Genomic DNA, 1,386 nt, shown 5'->3' on the forward strand with positions numbered 1-1,386 from the left:
GGCACCAGGAGGACTCCGGCTCCGAGCCCAGCGACTACGAGGAGCAGAAGGAGGAGGAGGAAGCTCGGAAAGTGAAGAGCGGCATCCGCCAGCTTCGCCTCTTCAGCGCCGAGGAGTGCGCCAAGATCGAGGCGCGCATCGAGGACGTGGTGTCCCGGGCGGAGAAGGGGCTCTACAAGGAGCACACGGTGGACCGGGCGCCGCTGCGGAACAAGTATTTTTTCGGGGAAGGCTACACCTACGGGTCTCAGCTGCAGCGGCGGGGCCCCGGCCAGGAGCGCCTGTACCCGCGGGGGGAGGTGGACGCCATCCCCGAGTGGGTGCACGACCTGGTGATCAGGAAGCTGGTGGAGCACCGGGTGATCCCCGAGGGCTTTGTGAACAGTGCCGTCATCAACGACTACCAGCCGGGGGGCTGCATTGTCTCCCACGTGGACCCCATCCATATCTTTGAGAGGCCCATCGTCTCCGTGTCCTTCTTCAGCGACTCGGCGCTCTGCTTCGGGTGTAAATTCCAGTTCAAGCCCATCAGGGTGTCGGAGCCCGTTCTGTTCCTGCCCGTCAAGAGGGGGAGCGTCACGGTGCTCAGGTAACTCGCCCGCGTTGCCGAGGCCCCGGTTGTGTAACGCGGATCACGAGGCGCACGGATGCGCGCCCCGACGGCGCCTCGGGCTCCATCTCCCTCTCCTGTCGGTGCTCAGGGGCTCGATGTGGTGGAAGGGGTGAAGCAGCGATTTTGGGGGGGTGGTCCTGCTGTTGTGGTGGGTGAGGATTTGGGTGGATGCCCTCTCCGTGGAGCTTGAGGTGAATGCTGGTGGGAGCAGAGCTGAGCTGGCCACTGAGTTCCTGTAAATCATTAAAGTAACACGTTGAGACACAAAATGGATCCTTTGCCCAAGAGTGGTCAGAGCGGAGCAGCTGTAGGGACAGGGCTCCTGGGTCTATTCTTAGCTCGGCCGGTGCTTCTGTGGCCTGACCTTAATCGCGGAGAGGAGGTGTGAATGGCCTGGTCCTCCCAGTCTGTAAACTGGGAATGCTGAGCCCTCCCCTGCCCGGTGGCGATAGGGAGAGCAGAGTGCAGAGCCCCGCGTGATTGTCACTTGGAAGTGCAGTGGGTCACGGGCACAGGAAGGGACTTGGTGTGTGTTGAGGAAGAGCCCTGAAAGGTGGAATGACCTGCCCAAGGTCACGCAGTTGGCCGGCAGTAAGGCTGGGATTGGCACCGGGGACCGCCTGCTTCCTAATCCCGGTACGGGCTGGGAGGGGGAGCACACAGGTGAGGGAGCAGGCAGGTGAGGGGACAGGGCTGGAGCACAGGGATCCCGCTGTCTCCAGCTCCTGGGGAGGGCAGCTGGCAGCCTGGGACCGGGGGCGGCCGCACCCTGT

At 63.4% G+C, this 1,386-nt stretch overlaps 1 protein-coding gene across 1 annotated transcript in view; it reads left to right on the plus strand.

Moving 5' to 3' along the window:
• Nucleotides 1-2: 2 nt before the first annotated feature.
• ALKBH5 (alkB homolog 5, RNA demethylase) overlaps nucleotides 3-1,386 on the plus strand; it is a gene marked incomplete at its 5' end in the record, with an annotated part of 16,619 nt that continues 15,235 nt past the window's right edge. The window contains one exon of the mRNA XM_031061061.1: nucleotides 3-589. Coding sequence (XP_030916921.1) covers nucleotides 3-589 — 587 coding nt within the window. The remainder of the gene's footprint in view (nucleotides 590-1,386) is intronic.

Source organism: Geospiza fortis, unplaced genomic scaffold (genome assembly GCF_000277835.1).
Source record: "Geospiza fortis unplaced genomic scaffold, GeoFor_1.0 scaffold213, whole genome shotgun sequence".
Classification (NCBI taxonomy): Eukaryota; Metazoa; Chordata; class Aves; order Passeriformes; family Thraupidae; genus Geospiza; species Geospiza fortis.